At 34.8% G+C, this 17541-nt stretch overlaps 1 protein-coding gene across 1 annotated transcript in view; it reads left to right on the top strand.

The window, feature by feature from the left end:
• THSD7A (thrombospondin type 1 domain containing 7A) overlaps positions 1-17541 on the top strand; it is a 617189-nt gene that overhangs the window by 547777 nt on the left and 51871 nt on the right. The window contains exons 13-14 of the mRNA XM_019726870.2: positions 14049-14243; positions 15691-15954. Coding sequence (XP_019582429.2) covers positions 14049-14243; positions 15691-15954 — 459 coding nt within the window. The remainder of the gene's footprint in view (positions 1-14048; positions 14244-15690; positions 15955-17541) is intronic.

Below are 17541 nucleotides of genomic sequence, written 5' to 3'. Positions count from 1 at the left end.
ATAGCTTCTTTTCTATAAAAATCTTCTATATTTATAATCATCATTTTAGAAGTCTTCATTTGAAACATAACATTTTGTTTACACATGATATTAACTACCTAGTGATTTTTAGGATTTTATTTTATTTTTATTTTTTTTTTAAAGATTTTATTGGGGAAGGGGAACAGGACTTTATTGGGGAACAGTGTGTATTTCCAGGTCTTTTTCCAAGTCAAGTTGTTGCCTTTCAATCTTAGTTGTGGGGGGGGGGGGCAGCTCAGCTCCAGGTCCAGTTGCCGTTGTTAGTTGCAGGCGCCACAACCCACCATCCCTTGCTGGAGTTTAGGAGTTGAACCAGCAACCTTGTGGTTGAGAGCCCACTGGCCCATGTGTGAGTCGAACCAGTGGCCTTCGGCATTAAGAGCACGGAGCTCCAACCGCCTGAGCCATCTGGCCGGCCCAGATTTTATTTTATACACTTAATTTTCATGATGTATTCTCCACCATCAGCTTTAGCTTAAAAAAATAAATAAATAAGTCTCCTTTTACAGTTATAGAGATTTAGGTATGTAGAATTGAAAGGCATTCTTCCATTTTTCAAGCCATTCATCGAGAAATTGAGTGATATGAGACCTTCTTGTCATGCCCTGCTAATTCCTCCTTGAATGAAGCACACATTTGCATGCAATTTGGGCCTTACCTGGAGTTTATAATGAAAACAGATACGAGTTTGGGAATCAGGAAACACAAGTTTTAGTCCTTGTTCTTTCACTGGTACAGTGTGAGTCTTATTCATCACTTCTGCTTCGTGGGTCTCAGTTTATTTAAGTGAAAAAAAGGAAAAGAGGGTTGGACCAAATGATCTTTTAGAATTATTCCAATTTCCATATTCTATTATCTATGCACAGATAATACGCAGTGATCCAAGTGTGAAATGAAAATAAGTAAAACAGTTGAAGGCCATATTTTGATAGAATGCCACTGGAAGATACGGTGAAAAGAGCTTCAGTTCCAAACTCTACTACGTAACAATTGCAGAACTCTGGTTCATTTATTTCCTCCCTCTGAGGCTGAGAACATAATGATCCTCACAATGTTTTGCACATATTAAGTCTTCATCAAATGTGAAATCCTTCCCACTGCCAGCTAGGTCACGGCCCCAATGAATGTGGGCATAAGTCATAGTAGGCATAGAAACAGCAATATCAATCAACATGGGTGTTTTGTTTTTTGACACAAAGTTTGTTTAAAAAACTGTTTCTTCTGTGAGTCTCAGTAACCTTTTCATTTCCAAATCTGATAACCTCTGGTCATTCCTCATCCTGGGTGACTGCTATGTAGTATCTAGTACTGTGACCCACTCCCACCATGAAAAGCGGTCTTCAGTTTCCTCGATACTACTTTCTTCTGGCTTTCTGATTGTCTCATTCTTTGTTTCCTATTGCTGGCTCCTCTTCCTCCACCTGTACTTAAATAATGATTTCTAATCTTGGAATACTCATCTGACTTACTGTATCTCTGCAGTTTTTTCTATTTTCAAGATAGGTGGAAAGAGAAAGTCATTTCTGCATAAAAATGCTAAGAAGAACCTCCTTAACTTCCATATGAAGATAATCTTTTTCTTTGTTGCCTCGCTAGATTAAAGTGTTTTTCTTTATTTTATTTTTCCTTAGAGCCTATGTTTCTATAGAAATATGAAACAGGGAGAATCAAGAGTATAGAGATATCTTTTGCATATGGCATAAAGGCAAAATTTTCCTCTTTGTGGTCAGGACTGTTTTCAAAACTCTGCATGACTGACCCATCAGATTCTTGCTATTTTAATCTTTGTCTTTATCTTGTCAGAAACTTAAAAAGTGCCAACTTGTACTGTTTGTTGATGATTAAAATAATTGTGTAGTAAGGATTAGCATCAATCAGCAAAGACTATAGAGAAGCTATACGCTTTCTCTCTAGTAAGTCAGACTTTCTAATTCCAGTCGCTAGTTCAATATGATTGCATTGAGAAGACTGTGTCAGGAAAGAATGAAGATGTTCAAGCCAAGGAACTTACATTTGATGAGGGAAATGAGATCACTGGTAACATTGCCCACTCTGTATGAGTTAAAAACTGTAACTGATCCATTGCAAAAGCAATATTTTAAAACTAAAGAGCTGAAGAAAGACCTAAAGGAGAAACTGAGACTTGTACCATAATATCAGAATAAGTAGAAAGGAAAAAAGAATACAAAATAAGATCAATTTTATAAGTTAAGCATTTGAGGTAAGAAAAAACATAAAACATTAAATGTGTTCACAGAAAAGTAGGTAGATTGAAACACTGAAGATGTGAGCTAGAGCCTGGGGTGATTTTGTATAAGGCTATAAATGTCAGGATCAGTATTTTAGACCTTGTTCAATAAGTAGTAGGAGCAAGCAACTGATGAAAGCAGTGTTTTATCCGTCAGCATGTACAGAATAAATTAGAAAGACAAGATGCATAGGTCTGAACGCCAGCTTAGTACACTCTTGTAGCAATGCAAGGATGAAGTAATCGGGTTCAGACTGGAACCACAGTGATGGGAATGAGCAAAAATAAATGGATTTTCAACATACAGTAGAGGAAAATAATTTTAGGACTTGGTGGCAGAATAGTAGTAGAAATAGAAATAAACAAATCAAAGGTGATTGTATGATTCTTTAACTCCAATATTTTTTGCTTGAGAGTAGTTATAATATTGGTGAACATTCCTAGGTCTGAAAGTAGAGCTGGTCATAGAAAGTATATTTTGTATATTATGCATTAGAGGTGATGGCAGGGGAGCCAATTAGAAATATCCAAGTATGCATTTGAAATGTAGAAATGTAGCTATAGAAATAGTTTAAGAAAGCAGTTAGAGATTTGTGTAATCCCCATAAAGGGATTTGACGAAGTCATAGGAGAAACTAAGATCTCTAAAATACATTATATACAGGGGAGAAAGAGGTTATTGTATTTTACCATTAATAGATTTTTTTTTCTCTAACCTGTTTGCATTTGTAGATGGTTTAAGCATTTCTTTTCACCTAAAGAACTTAAATGGTATTAACTTTAAATTATTATTTTCTTGCTTGTGTCAGAAATGACACCATATGAACTAAAACATGAGATAGCTAGCTTCACCATTCTGATTCCAAAGGTAGAAATTTTTTATTGCATAGCTTTTATCACACTATTTGTCTAGATCAATGGTCAGCGAACAATGGCCTGTGTACCAAATCCAACCCACAGCCTGGTTTTGTAATTAAATTTTATTAGAACACAGCCATACACATTTATTTATCTATTGTCTATGGCTGTATTTATGATACAAGGAAAAGTTGCGTATAGTCAGCCCTCTGTATCCAGAGGTTCCTTATTTGCAGATTCAACCAACCAGTGATGGAAAATACCCACACACACACACAAAAAATTGTTAGATTGTTGCTGACGGGTACTATGTGATTTGGCCTAGGATGGTTATATCTGAATTGAACATATACAGACTTTTATTGCTTGTCATTATTCCCTAACCCATACAGGGCAACTATTTACATAGCACTTACATTGTAGTAGGTATTATAAGTAATTCTGAGATGATTTAAAGTATACGGGAGAATCTGCATAGGTTATATGTAAATACTACTCCATTTTATATAAGGGACTTGAGCATCTGCCGATTTTGGTAGCCAAGGGGGTCCTGGGACCAATCCCCGCAGATCCAGAGGGATGACTGTAGTTATTACAGAAACCATATGACCCACAAAGCCAAAAATATTTACTATCATAGCCCTTTACAAAAAAAGCTTGCTAACCCCTGATCTAAATTCTAAAGCCATGATACAGTCACAATTTCTCATAGTACTGAATAGTCATTACCCTATTGGGTTAGAAAATCTGCAAAGTTTATCTGGTCACTTGGCAAAAAGTTTTCAAATTCAATTCATCTATGAAGGAACAATTTTATAGTTATAAGAGCAGTGGACTTTAAAGACTCACAGTAGTAAAATATATACCTTTAGGATAAAATTGCTGCATTCTTTGGGGGAATTTAGGAATAAAATGTGACTCTAAAACCTGTAGTAGTAAAAAAAAAATTTTAAGAGTTAAAAGTGAAACCAGATAAAACATGGGATAAGGAAGATAAGAGACAATGTCCTTATAATTCTGTCTAGAAGATGATAAATCATACCCAACAACTGGACATCAAGAGTTAATTTACTAAGTATGCATAGAAAGGAAAGAATGTCTGAGTCTGATAGAATATGCACCACTCAGAAGAACACTTACCTATTATGATTCAGGATTTCTCAAATTGCTTGAACCTTCCATATTAGTAAAAAAATATTACACAAAGTTCTCTTTTACTAGCTTACTAGCCAACCATCTTAGGTCTTCTAGTATCCAGTCACTTATACGTACTTTCACCACTCATTAATAAAAAGTGTGGCCATTATATACAGACTTTCATTTTTACTATTAATATTCTTAATAGTATAATAGTTCCAGTTGTAGGAACTGTCTGTGGTGATGCATTTCAAAGGATTTGGGAAGAAATTATGTTCCCAGAGTCTCTTTAAGCAAGTAACTAACAATAACTGCTTACCATTGAAGTACTGACACTCCCTGAAAAGCAAATTAGTGAGACTCAGCTTCACCAGAAATGAGTTAGAATAACATAGGCGTAAGAATATAAGAAGATTCCACTCGAAGTAAATGTAGTTTTGATCAAATTATATTCTATATATTTCAAAACTATGTGAAAATACTTTCTGAACTATTACATTAGAACACAAAAGAAAATCAATATACTCCTGAAACTTGTAAAAGTACATAGGAATTTATGATTATTTATGACCTATTTTTTTTTTTAGTATATGTGCTGCCTAAGCGAGCACACCTATTTTTTTTTACATTTGAAAAGAAAAGTGAAATAATGATGAAACAAAATTTTATATCAACCATTCCCAGAATCACCAGTAATTTTTGCCCAATTTTCTCTAAATTGGATTAGCTACTCTACTACAAACAGGATATTTTTCCTTAAATTCATTGTTTCTGTAGAAACATTAGGAATCTTTTGTAAAGTAAATGCTTAAAACTTTGTATTAATAGCTATATCAATCTAGCTTGGGCTGCCATACAAAATACTATAGACTGGGTGGCTTAAACAATAGAACTTTGGTTCTCACCATTCTGCAGTCTGGAAAGTCCAAGACCAACATGCTGGCCAACTTGGCTCCTGCTGAGATCTCTTTTTTTGGCTTGCTGTGACCTTACATGGTAGAGAGAAACAGAGCAAGCTCTCTGATCTCTTCTTCTTCTTCTTTTTTTTTTTTTTTTTAACTTTTATTTATTTTAAGTGAGTTTTTCCAGGGCCCATCAGCTCCAAGTCAAGTAGTTATTTCACTCTAGTTGTGGACGGCGCAGCTCACAGTGGCCCATGTGGGGATCGAACTGGCAACCTTGTTGTTAAGAGCACTGCACTCTAACCAACTGAGCTAACCAGCTGTCCCTCTGATCTTTTCTTACAAGGACGTTAATCCTGTCACGAAAGCCCCACACTCATGACCTCATCTAAGCCTAATTACCTTCCAAAGCCTTCATCTCCAAATATATCACAAATACAAGTGTTAGGGCCTCAACATATGACTTTGGAGGGGACACAATTCAGTCCATAGCAATAATGAAGGATCAGTGTCTTTAAATGAAATTCCCATCCCGGTGTACGAGCTGTATGTTTGTTAGTATTAATCTCTCTAAGAAAGCTGTGAAAACAGGATTATACCACCAGTCCCTATAAGCCAACTGAAACTGAATATCATTCAGTACAATTTATTCTTTTATCAAAAACATATTTATTGAATACATACCACATGTTTCATGTGGCTTACATGGTACTGGGCCCAGCCTGTCAAGAGAATAAAATTATATAACAGTTTCAGTTAATTTCTTATGGTAGGAAACAAACTGTAGATATATATGATTCAGGTTTCAAGCATGTTAGTAATACATTAGTAATGTATATATACAACAACCCTAAGAATTGGAAAAAGATAAAAAGGTAACCACTGATAGTGCATAGTAACAGAGAAAACGGCATTTAAATATAGGATGACTCAAGCACAAAGGCAGGAAGTAAAATCTATATGTTTGATGAATAGTGCATTGACCAGTTTGCCTAGAGTTCCTATGAGTGAGCTGGAGGCAAGGGGTCACACTCTGGAGGATTTGAATATCTCCAGGAGTATTTGAATACCAGAAGGAGGAAAAAGAGGCAGGGGAGGAGGACTTTTCTCAGTAGAAAATTAGAAATAGTAAAGAATCTCAGCAAGGCTTTGGATATTGACAATGGTGTATTCCAGGAAATTTTATCTAATGGTATAAGAACTAAAAAGAAAGAAGAGAAAGAAATTTTAAAGAAGAAAGAAGTGACAGGATTTGACAACTTTAAAACAAATCATTCTTAAATTTCATAGGGAAATTTGAGAGGACCATTGAAAGAAGCATCTTTTTCCTATAATGTCAATAAAAGACATGCAACTATCGTGAAATTATATCCACCTTCTATTTAATTTTTAAGTGAATAGCTGGCTTATATTTGCTTCATACTATTTGAGTCACTTGTGTATAAACTTTTAGTAAAACTAACATCTGTGTTTTCTCTTTACTCACATTCTTCAGTTTGGATGGCATTTAGAAGGCTATATTATGGGTGGATCAGTGACTGTGTCATTGAAAGCTACTCATATAGCTGTGGCTAGAGTCAACCATTATATTTGCATTATAAGTAAAAACATGGCTCATAATAATGACAATTTGAGACGGTTTACTTAATTTTTCTTTATGACTGCCCTAAGGGACAATGTCAGTCACTACTACTTAAAATGTATATACAGATGATGCCAAACAAAATGTATATATATTTTTGGAAAGGAAAAACCTGTATTCAAGTTGTAATACACAAAAGATGAATACAAGTCACATTTGACTTCTGCAATTACAAGAGGTGCTCAAAGTGGTTGCCACCAGTGTCCACTTCTGATTACGGCGAACTACTGCTTGAGCAATGCTGAGCAAAGTGTCCATTTGTATGCATTTTTGGCACCCCCCCCAGTATATTATTCCACTATTTATTACTATGTGACATATTTATACCAAGAGTATGATGCAAAAGTGTCATAGATTAGATGTTGAGATTTCATAAAAATAATTTCAAATTTGCTCTTGTTTGATCTCTATGTGATTTCATGCTATCTCCTGACAAGCATACTTTCTGTAAATTATGTGGAGCTAGAATAAATAATCCCCAGGAGCAACCCCACCTATCCTAATCCTCCAGCCCCTCTGTATCCTCACCTGCCAAGAATGCCCATTGTAGTGTTGACGTGTCATTAAGATCTGACATCAGTCTGTTTATGTGGAAGCCAGCATGATTCTAATATAGACCAAAAAAAAGGGAAAAAAAAAAAAAAAACTTCAATAATATGCCTCACATAGCAGGAACCCTCCCAGCCCTGGGGGGTCCTCACCCTATATCACTTATTGATTAATAAGGTTATAAATAGAAAGTCTAGAAAGAAAGAGAAAGTTCTAATTCTCCCTCTGCCAAAGTTAAATAAATATTGTAGCATGTGAGATATAAGTATTTACCATTTATGCTGTTATTTTGAGTGAACAAATATACTTAAATCTTATGCTTAAATTAAGTGTCTTAAACTATATTGATGCTCTTGGTATTTACTCCTTTGCTTAAACTCTGGCCCACTTTGTTCTTTTTAAAAGATTACATTTTAGAGGCATTGTTGGGATTATGCCCAGAATATCTGGGCCAACTTATCTCAGTAACTCACATTAATCTATTAATTTTTAGAGATTGTTATGCAATAGGGAGAAAAAGAACAGAAGAGGAAAACAAACTAGATAGAAAATAGCAAAGGAGCTTGATTTAAAGAAATTTCGCCCACGCAACATCTTTAAAATCTTCTTTTTGCTAATATATTTATAAATTACCACCCAATATTTTTGTATGCTTCATTTATATAAGCTATTATGTTCAATTTCCAGATTTTTTTCAATTTTTAAATCATTTCCTCTAATTGTCTATGAATATTAGCACCCTAGTCTATGGAGATTTTGGTTTTGTTTCTATGTCTAGGACAGCCCTGTCATAAAATGATTATTAGCATTTCCTATTTTGAAAGTAGCGCTGTAAAATCAGCTTGACAGGGATGTGACTGCCATGGTTCCACCAAGCTTCATTTGTTGTCAGGCAGTTAGTTAACCCTTCCCAGGTCCCAGTAGGGGACCTCGCTGACCTCAGTCTGAGCTAGTCCACTGGGAGCTGATTATTATTTCCTAGTAAGCCCTCCTACAAGAACGTTCATATGTTATGAGCATCAATGAGACCGGGGATCATTGATAACTATTTAGGATCAGTTTTAAAAAGTGCATTTTTCCCCTTTCTGCCAGTTCCATTCACAACATTAATTAGGAAGTATAATTTGGCAAATGTGTCGGTGAAAATCTCTCTTACACAGAGAAAGATGAGGATCATTATATCCCCCTAGTAGACAACAGGAGCCCTCTTGCATTATTTATAGGTTTGGTCTTCTAAGCACAATTAGGTCTCTTGGTATCTAACTCCGCTCACATAAAGCTTTTACTTTTTCATTCCTACATGATTCATTCTCACCATTAACATGTTTTTGTAACAGTATAAGAAAAATCACTCTTCTAATCACTCTTCTAATCAGCTGAACATAGTCTGTCTCTAGTGCTACCCAGACGCTGTTGTTGTGGGATAAACCGTGGTAATACTGTTCAATTTAACAAATCAGGTCTCAGAGCTCCTTGAACTCTTTGTTACATATAATCCAGAAGCTTTCACTGCAATTGGGCATTGATCTTATTCTGATTCCTGTAATGAACTTCTCTGTGCACATTTTAGATCTACTAATTTATTTCACACTGATTGTTGCAATGAAATGACAACATGATCTTACACACTGAAGGGTATTCCATAGACTAATAAACTCTTCCTTTCTTTGCATCCTAAATAATAAAGGCATTTCATTCCTGCTTAACAAAATGAAGATGAGCAACTACATTGTGAATTCTGTTAAATTTACTTCACAGCTGCATCAGTAGCCTTTCATTTACATACTGATATATGCGTAACACCAATATCCGTGTCCTTTTAGCTCAAACCAATGTTATCTCTTCCCCCTCATTCCAGGAACCTTTATTATTCTCCTTTTTGAAACACAGCTCAAAATTCAACTTACATGAAAGCATTCTGGAATTGACTCTACTTGTTCTACTTATTAATCTTTTACAATTTAAGTTGATGGGGAATTTCAAAGATACACAAAAGTAAAGAGAATAGTATAATGAGTACTAGTAGTGTAGTCATGACTCCCTCAGCCTCAACAGTTTTTTGTTTGTTTGTTTGTTTTTCTTAAAGTTTATTGGGGTGATAATGGTTAGTAAAGTTACATAGGTTTCAAGTGTAGAATTCTGTGATACATCATCTATATATCTCATTGTGTGCTCAAGACCCAGAATCAGTTCTCCTTCCATCACCATATATTTGTTTTTAACATGTTGCCATTATTGGTTGTCTGCCACTCCTCACATACTTAAAAAGATTTTTCTGGGATAAAATATCCCAGAAAAAAATTAAAATTAAATTAAATAAAGGATAAAATTAAAATAAAGCAACTTCAAAGGAGATATATATACCATCTATAAATAGTTAATTATTTTTTTAAAACATAACAGTAGCATTATTATAATACTAAATAAAATTAACAGTAATTTTTAATATCATCTAAAATTCAGACCTTGTTTAATTTTTCCCCCTTTGTGTCGAAACTGTTTACAATCGATTTGTTTAAATCAGCGTTCATGAAGTTCTTCACGTTGCATTTGGTTAGAATATTTCTTAAGTCACTTTGAATCTAACAATTCTAGTTCCCTTTTTCAGAGCATTTATTTATTGAAGAAACTGGCTTTCTTATTTATCTTTCCAACATTTCCTCAGTATTGATGGGTTGAGCTTGTGTGACTTGATTCATATGTAACCCACAGTCAATCACATAGATGTCTCCCAGGCTTTTAGCCTGCCGGAAGCAGCCTGACCGTGACACCTAAATAAAAATTACTGTGCCTCTGTAAATAAAATAAAATTATAAATAAAATAAATGAATATAATCAACAGAGTTTCATGTGGAATTTGACTTTACAATAATTACATTGATGTTTGTTGACCTCACCAAGAAGCTTTCATGGTGAATTACCCATAGGGCAGCAAGCAGCATGGTTTGGGCCCATCTTTCTAACAAGACCTCAGCCCAAAGGGGCACTTGCATAATCATTATACACAAGACACACATGCTCCACCTGTAAATACAGATACAATTGTCCGAGTACATGTAGCTTTCTGGTGTGCTAGGAAATGATGCTTAGTATGATGAATCTTTTCTATATTGCAAACCACCCTGTTTTCAGTACCTTAGAAAGATTTTTAAGATTTATAAAGTTGAGAGACCAGATGGTTTCCTTTGCAAACATTTATATTTTCCTCACCCCAGGAAGTTCATTTCAGATTGCATTCCTGTGTTTGAACAGTATTTCCTCTACATCAGAATAGAAACAAGTTGAGATGTGTGATAAATTTTCAATATATTTTATGAATGGTGGTGTTGCTATATGTTTGCATAACATTGCATGAGTAATTCATTCAAAGTACCCTGTCTAACATGGCAGATAAGGGCAGTGGAGTGCTAAGTGGGTTTCTGAGAACAGATGTGGGAATTTTACACCTCTTTTTTCTTTTCTTTTCAACTACTGTGTTTCTCCAAAAATAAGACCTAGCCAGACCATCAGTTCTAATGTGTCTTTTGGAGCAAAAATTAATATAAGACCTGGTATTATATTATATTATATTGTATTGTATTATATCATATATCATATTATACCAGGTCTTATAGTAAAATAAGACTGGGTATTATATTATATTATTTTACTTTATTTTAGTTTATATTATATAAGACCCAGTCTTACAGTAAAATAAGTCCAGGTCTTATATTAATTTTTACTCCAAAATACGCATTGGAGCTGACTGTCCGGCTAGGTCTTATTTTTGGGGAAACACGGTAGTTGAAATACAAACTATTTTAGGTACTGCAGGTATATAGGAAAGGGCTTTAGATTTATATAAATAGTATAGATCTGCACAAAGATAATGAATTTGTTTCTGGAATTGTGTTGGTAATAGTTTTATTTTGTTTTCATTTTTTGTTGTTACTTAATGTTATGATAATTGGAGCAATTCTGAAATACATTTTGTGAGAGAGAATCTTAGAGAAAAAACCTTAATGGAGAACTTAAGAAATTCCATTTAGCTTCTCAAAAGATTTATATCCAAGTTTCTGTTTCAGAGAGCCAAATTGGATGAGTAGATAAAAGTCTTATTTCAAAGTACCCAGATTTAATTTTGTAATTTTATTTTAGTTATAACAGTGCAACCTTCTTTAAAGCATAGGGTTCTGATATGGTCAAATCTCTTATTTTCCAAATTTATCATTCTTGAGGTTCCTACATATCCTGATTAGTAAAATGTCTAATATCTTCCTCTTTATCAATCCCTTCTCTTGGGTCTCCTTGGAGCAATTTTGCCCAGAAACCATCAGAACTTACAAAGTTTAAAATGTTTAAGGAATCAACCCCACTTCCACAAGGCAGGTATGGAGAGAACTGCAAAATCCCATCAGCTCATTAATATACCACATCATTCCACAGATAGGATTCCCTGTACACCAATCCACAGATGACATTCTTCCAAATTATATGAATGCTTTTTTTGATCCACTCCTTGCACAAGTCCCCTTGAACTCCAAGTTCAGACCACCCTTAGCTCATTCCCACATGTTCAGCCATTGTTTCCCAAAGCTTGGCACAGTGCCAGGGTGACTGAGCACCAAAGAACTTTCAGTCTTGGCCACAAGTATCATCCAGACCCCTTCTTGTGCCCTGAATACGCAAACCTAGTAGGTTTTAAACTTGAAGGTGTATGAGGAACATCTGAACAGCTTGAAAAAAATGCATATTCCTTGTCCCCCCACACAGTTCTTATTCAGGAGCTCTGTAATGAATCCAAGAATCTTCCCCTGTAATAGGCTTCCAGGTGTGTGTCTGATGTAAGTGGATATATACATATCTACTAGAGCACTGCTGCATGCTGGAATCATAAGGGGATTTTGAAAAGACACTCATGCCCAGGACCCCTGTCCTCAACAAATTCAATCAGAATGTTTGACTTCAGCAAGGATGTGGACATGTTCCTAAAGTTATCCAGGTAATTTTAATCTGCAGCCTGAACTGAGAAACACTACCTTAGACTAGTATGATAAACACAGATCACCAGGCGGCCCCTCCCTGAGGAGTGAGTCTTGTCACACAACCTTCAGAAAGCCACTATTTACCAGGTTTTCATTATCTTTAAAATTCAGTGCTGCCTATCCTTAACATACAAATTGGTCCTTCTCGTGTTGTGCATACTAAATGAAGACATATCTATAGCTAAGAAATAGGTGAGTACTCACCTACACATGCACAATTACATAACTTATCCTGTAGCAGCTGCAACAAATTGTGTTCCCCTACACAGAGAAAGTCTTCCCTTTCTAGAAGTGTTATATCCTTAAACACACTCCATCACGCAGCCCTACACTACTAGGCGTGAAGTTTTAGTACACAGATTCAGAGAGCATTGTCTAACCTGAGACCTTCTGTGCCCTAACTGTAATTTGGGATCAAAATATCAGGCTCCTCCACCTTAGTTTCACGATAAAATCCTGAGCAGGGCAGAGATCAGCAGCAGTTTCAGCCTAGACCATAAACCTGAAAGAGCCATGTAAATCAGTCTGACTGAGGCCATTTAAGCTAGTTCAATAAAGACTTAACTTTAGGACCACGGTATAAATGTTTCATCTGCTTCCTCAGTAAATGAATGAATGATTTTTAAAATCAACAGGGGTAAATGGCAGAGGGAGAAAGGACACTTTAAACATCATTTGCTCTTTTTCTTTAGGACCTTTTTACGTTAAAGCAAGTATATTTAAGTATATTAAAGCAAGTACATCTATATTGAATAAGTAATAAAACTATGACATGGTTTAAAGAATTCAGTAGAGCAATATCTTGGGAAATAATGTATGTGAATCAAAATTATCTGACCATTTTTAAGAGCCCATATGTGATTGAGGAAATATCAATTATGATATGGTAGATTAAGGGTGATAAAAGTTTTTATTTTTATTTTTAAGTTCATGGTTGATATTCGTGCATGGGATGAAATTGTGGACAGATAGGGTGGGGACCTTTGACATTGTTCCCTCCCATTTTAACCACTTGAAAGCCATCCCAACAAACTTCCAATGTGAAAAAACAAAGACAGAAACAAAACTATGCAAATGCAGCTTCAAGACAAGTTCCGTAAGCATTCCCTTCCCACTGAAACCTTCCAACCAATTTACTGCCAGTAAGACCCTTTTATATAGGTATCCTAGAGTGGTCAATAATATAAAAATAATTATTAGAGATATGTGGTATCTCCCAGAACCTCTATGAATAGTCTGGCTCAACATAAACTATTATCAGAGACGATGCATTATTTATTTGTCTCGTAAATAATTCATTTCTAAATATATTCCATATGTGACTTGGAATTCTTAATAGCATCTAATAAAAGCTGCTAAATGCCATGTGTGTATGTGTGTGTGTGTTTGTGTGTGTGTGTACACGTACATGCGTGCATACATGCATCCATATGCTTTTTTTGTGACACAAAAACCACTGAGGGTTATCTATTATTTAAAAAGAAAACCTACAGGATCAATTTAATGCCTACTGTGATTATTAGAAAAACTACCGGATTTCTGCTGCAAGTAAAGAATTAAAAGAGGATTCCTCTGACTGTGTAAGAAAATGTTAGGTTAATTCCTAAATTGTAGAGCAATTACAGACATTCAAGTTTGTTATAAATAGTTTTATGCTTTTCCTTTAGCCATTACTTGTCGAAAGCAAGATGGAGGACCGGCTGGCATCCATGAATGCCTCCAGTATGCAGGCCCCGTGCCAGCCCTTACCCAAGCCTGCCAGATACCCTGCCAAGATGACTGTCAGTTTACCAGCTGGTCCAGGTTTTCTGCATGCAATGGAGACTGTGGTGCAATTAGGACCAGAAAGCGTACTATTGTTGGTAAGAATAATTGGGATGCCAAAGACAACACTTGTCAAGGCAGAAAAACACAAAAATGTCAGACCAAGAGAGTTCTGACAATGTATTTGGAAAATGCATGGATATGCCTTATTGTTGCTATCCTTACACCTAATATGTCAATGGATTCGGATATTTATTTTAATGAAAGTTGGCAGTGACAGATACATGTACTTTTAGTATGGAAAAAAGTAGCCTTGAAAATCAAACTCTGTCTTCCAGCACAATACGTGAAAGATTATTTTTGTTAAATATGTACTTTTGGTTCATTGCCTAAAGACTGTGAAATGCTTAAAGGAAAGTTTTGTGGGAACAAGGAGAAAGGTTGACACTTTATTTTCTTAACCCATTCTCACTGTCACCGCCTCAGGTTACTTCATATCCTAGAAGAGGAATGTGGCATTAATTCTGTAGCTGAAAACTACATTTTAAAAGGCAATCACAATGACAAAAAGCAGTAATATAATGAACAGGAGCCATCATACTAAACTAAATCCTGATGCACTCAAAAGTATTGTCAGTGGCAAAAGAAATCTAAAAATATCAGTGCTAGTACTACTCAGAACTTAAAAATTATAAATGAGCTGCCTGTCATAATGAAGACTGTTGAAAATTATATAAGGCAGCTTATGAAAGAGATAACTATATGTAAAACATATGTAATGATATGCAATATAATTAAATAGCATATAATATATGGCACATAATGTAATACAATTATATAAATGTATGTGATCTAATTAAAATCGTGATGTATTGTTTTTAAAGCACGTATTACTCTTATACTTGAGGGTTTTTTTTTTGTTTTTTTAAGGGGATTTATTTATATTTATATACAAAGCATTTTTAATATTTTTATTCTGATATTTAATATCTTCATATTGAATGTTATTGACATTTCCTACATTAATCATCATGTCAAAATGATTACTTTCCAGAAATACTGAAAGATGAAAAATCATAATCAGAAAAGTAAATACAAAAATCTCATTTTCTAAATTGTATTCTTATATAGCTATACCAGCTATCTGGAATTAACAAAGAAGCTGTGCAATTCCGTGCAGTGACTCTCTATTTCATATTTTTGCACATTATAAAGGAGAGATTTATGCAGCTACCTCAAACTTCCCAGTCAGTGAAAGCACGTGATCATTTGAGAGGATTTTAATCATTTTAAAGAGTATAAAATTTAGCACAATTAGCGCCTTATGAAAAATAGACTATTTTAAAATAAAAAATATTTCACTGTACAAAGCACCCAGTACTAACAAGAGCCTATATGGAAAGCACTGTGGAGTGATAAAATAGCATTTATTTAATAGGCTACTATAGAATATGGTTAAAATGGAGAGAGGAAGTTTAGGAAAAGAGAAAATTTAGCGATCCTTGAAATTAGTAATGACATTTTCCAACTTAAATTTCTCCCCAGGAAAAAGTAAAAAGAAGGACAAATGTAAAAATTCTCATTTGTACCCCTTGATTGAGACTCAGTATTGTCCTTGTGACAAATACAATGCACAGCCTGTGGGGAACTGGTCAGACTGCATTTTACCAGAGGGGAAAGTGGAAGTGTTGCTGGGAGTGAAAGTACAAGGAGACATCAGGGAATGTGGTCAAGGATACCGTTATCAAGCAGTGGCATGCTACGATCAAAATGGCCGGCTCGTGGAAACATCCAGATGCAACAGCCATGGTAATCCAATTTTTCTTTACTGTTATACATTTGTTATCGTTGGGGAGTGGAGGGAAATAAAATGCATGTGTATGAGAATGGAGGGAAATGAAGGTTCATAGAAGTGAGCTCTCAGTTGAACATTATGGGACACCACACTGTATCATTTCTATGTAACAGGACATTTGGTGGCACTTGTCTCATTGTCCAGACTTTGGCAACTAAGTCCCAAAATTGGTGGCAAAAAAGCCTTACAGATACGCAAAAATGGTGCCAGAAGCCTCCCTTGGAGTTAATTAAGAGTCTGTTGAATAAGTGCAATCATCCCTACCAGGTCTGTGTACAGACAGGGAGGGAAGAGGAAAGGAGGTTTGAATTCAGTCTGAGGATGAAGTTTGAAACTAGACAGACTATATACTTGCCAAACTGGCCAGATTTGCAATATGCCCAAAATGGTATTAAGTGGCAGGAAAGAAGGATCGAAAGCCGTAATTGGTGAAAACTCAAACCCCTTGTTTATTTCTCATTGAGTTGAGATTGACCAAATAAAAAAGTACATACTCTTAGGAAACTGTGCCCACTTTTGTTTTCAAAACCAAAACAAAAAAGAAACTAAAATAATGTGATAATAATTGAGTTGCCAAAAGTTTATGAAGAGTGGCCATCTTTGACATATGCTTTGACATATATAGTGAACCCTTTGGTTCTAAGTCTTAATATAGTCAGCCTGAAACAATATTTCTCCATTCTTTCATTTTAACACATAGATATGTATTAATACATATCTATTACATATATATATATTACATATATATTACGTATATATTAAAATGAAAGAATACATATATGTGTACATATATATGTACACATATATGTGTTAAAATATAAAAATACATATATGTACACATGTGTACATATATATAATGGAATGAGATCAGCTTATAGAAGGACAGTTTGATTTGTAAATGTCTCATATTTGCAATGACTGGATGATGATCCTCTCACCTTCTTCAGGGAGGTGCCTTAGGAAGATGAATTAAATTGCTAGGAGGGAGGTGCATAGCAGTTACCCTCCAATCTTGCTGAAATAACTTGTACTAGAATGGTGCTCCTCTAGTTTCATTATATGGTTCAGAAATCAACATGAACTAATAGGGCCGTCTCACATTTTATAAACCATCAAGGTATCATAGTGACACATTTGTTGGAATCTCTTAGTCTCGACAAAGAAGTTTCCAAAAACCTTATCCTATTTTTCAGCTTATCTCAGAATTCCTATTTTATCAAAGCCTGATGATATAAACCCCAAAGTCGCCATGATACTGAAACTCCAGATATAAGTATTTTTCAGCTTAATATATGTGCATTGCTAAGTTTATTTTCCCATGCATTTAGAACAATTACTATAGAAGAAAAAAGAATCTAGTGTTTATAATAAGTACACTTTGAGAAACAGCTCTAAGAATAACTGAATATTTTATTCTCTACATCAAATATCATAGATGCTATCAATTAGATACCAGGAAAAATGTAAATGTACTTTTCATTCTGAGATGATATGATAATGTATAAGATCATAATTAGTTGTTAAAATTTTAAATTAAATAT

Source organism: Rhinolophus sinicus, linkage group LG09, assembly GCF_036562045.2.
Source record: "Rhinolophus sinicus isolate RSC01 linkage group LG09, ASM3656204v1, whole genome shotgun sequence".
In the NCBI taxonomy this organism is placed as follows: domain Eukaryota; kingdom Metazoa; phylum Chordata; class Mammalia; order Chiroptera; family Rhinolophidae; genus Rhinolophus; species Rhinolophus sinicus.
The sequence above is the reverse complement of the archived record's forward strand: the minus strand, read 5'-3'. Positions and strand labels throughout refer to the sequence as shown.